At 36.9% G+C, this 1,903-nt stretch overlaps 1 protein-coding gene across 5 annotated transcripts in view; it reads right to left on the bottom strand.

The window, feature by feature from the left end:
• MPPED1 (metallophosphoesterase domain containing 1) overlaps nucleotides 1-1,903 on the bottom strand; it is a 104,738-nt gene that overhangs the window by 71,877 nt on the left and 30,958 nt on the right. The window contains exon 1 of one of the 5 annotated variants that reach the window (XM_019515744.1): nucleotides 469-627. The exons of the other annotated variants lie outside the window; for them this stretch is intronic. Within the exon in view, the coding sequence (XP_019371289.1) occupies nucleotides 469-512 (44 nt within the window). The 5' untranslated portion in view covers nucleotides 513-627. Of the gene's footprint in view, nucleotides 1-468; nucleotides 628-1,903 lie in introns of those variants that run through there. 5 annotated transcript variants of the gene reach the window in all.

The raw sequence follows: 1,903 nt of genomic DNA, 5'->3' as shown, positions 1-1,903 counted from the left end.
AGGACGGGGCAGGGGGAGGCAGGGTTTCACTATTAAGTCCAGACAGCAATAACTTTTTAATGATGGTACTGCCCACATGCCATGTCAGTTTCTCATCAGAACATAAGCCAAAACTGGGGCATGAAACACAAAGGGAAAAATATGAAATCATATGCTAACCTGATTCTTGGCTGCCCAAATTTTCCCTCATTCCCCAATAAAAAACAGTTATTGAGCATCTCTCAAGTATGCCATTTTAATTTATGGACACTTTTCTATGATAAATGGTAGTTATAAAATGTTTCTGAGGGGTTCACAAGTATTAGCACAAAATAACTGACATGGGCTAATTTAAGTCCACACTGGTTAGCTCCTTAAATATGCCTTAGCCAAACAAAGCCCAGTGCAGCAGTAACTTGTATGTTAAGTAGCAACATATATATTTTACATGTTTCTTCTCTGAAGCTGAATAAAAATAACCAAACCTACCATGGCAATCCCTGCAGCACACAATAGGTATGCCTTTTCCTCATAGTTCAGAATTTTTGTTCATTTTGAGAGAAGTGTTTTCCTGATTCAGCCAGGATATGTGCAGTTTTTTTAATATCATACAAAGCGCTAAAGAATTTGTAATGGGTGAATGAAGTTATCAGTAAATAAATAAATCAAAACAAAGAAATGAATGAATGAATGAAGTTTGGACGAGTGTCAGCGGAACGTGTACATTTTTTAATGACAAATCAGATCTACATTTAAATTTCATTTAAATTGTGTAGGAAAAAATTCTTAACCAGATATTTATGTGTTTGAATAACACCCTACTCAATGGAGAGCCCCTCTGGTAATCCATGAACTGTCTGCCATGTAAGTGAAAGTAGATAAATGTGGTCTTTTTATTGTCCGAATACTGGTTTCCTTTAAGCAATGTATACAATTCCATAGAAGCGGAAAAGTAAAGTTAAGTTTTCAGGGCAACAGAATTGCTGGAATTTAGTGCAAATGCAGGGCTTCAATGGAATTTTACAAAGCAGAAATATCTCCTTGCTTGCAGCCAGTTGCAGGACAGGAACTTCAGACTCTTCAAGGCACCAAATACCTTGTCAAAGCCTAGAAAATAGCTAAAGAAAATAAAATGCACTTGTGGCAATCCTATCACCTTACATTCAGAGGCATGAGACAAAGATGGGCTACCAAGTTCCTTGGTGAGGTTAGAAATACCTTTTCTGTCTTACCATCATGAGTAAGACAGAAATTGCAATACAGCCTTAACAGACCAGAAAGACTATGTAGCAGTTCTGAGTCAAAAAGAGGCAAAAGGAGTTTAGGGCAATTTTAAAGGCGAGTGACTTTAAATGGGTTTTATACATATCCATTTGTAACATCTCTAAGGATTCTACAAGTCTGTGCACCAATACACAAGATTCTTGCCCCACTGAAGTCAATGGCAATACTCCACTGTCCTCAGTAATACTCATGTGAACAAAAGAGATGCAAGATTACATTTTTCTCTTTTCTGTCACCATTCTCTTAATCTGTAAAATGTAAAAGCAGGCTAAATATTGTAGGTATTCACGAAAGTTCTACCATTTCAGTGTGGAGAAAAAAGTGAGTCCAGCTGTCATTACGTATAGTATTTGTTACAACTTTATCCCATCTTTTGGACAGCACATGCTTTTTTGCAATTACATTAATTATTCATAAGTTGTTTGTCAAACCATTTTGAGACAACTTTCAAAGACCAGCCTGCCTACAAACGTCTTGCTCAAAATGGTTCACTATGTCATTTGGTTGATCACACAAGTCACACGGTGCTGTATCCAATCGCTGGTTGGATGACTGCAACATTAAGCAGAATAACGATGAGTACTAAGTGGCTATTAATGAATAGCCCATTTCTAGCTCAGATTTTATGATTGGGGGAAAA

This window comes from Gavialis gangeticus, unplaced genomic scaffold, assembly GCF_001723915.1.
Source record: "Gavialis gangeticus isolate Ggan-Ray unplaced genomic scaffold, GavGan_comp1, whole genome shotgun sequence".
Taxonomy (NCBI): domain Eukaryota; kingdom Metazoa; phylum Chordata; order Crocodylia; family Gavialidae; genus Gavialis; species Gavialis gangeticus.
The sequence above is the reverse complement of the archived record's forward strand: the minus strand, read 5'-3'. Positions and strand labels throughout refer to the sequence as shown.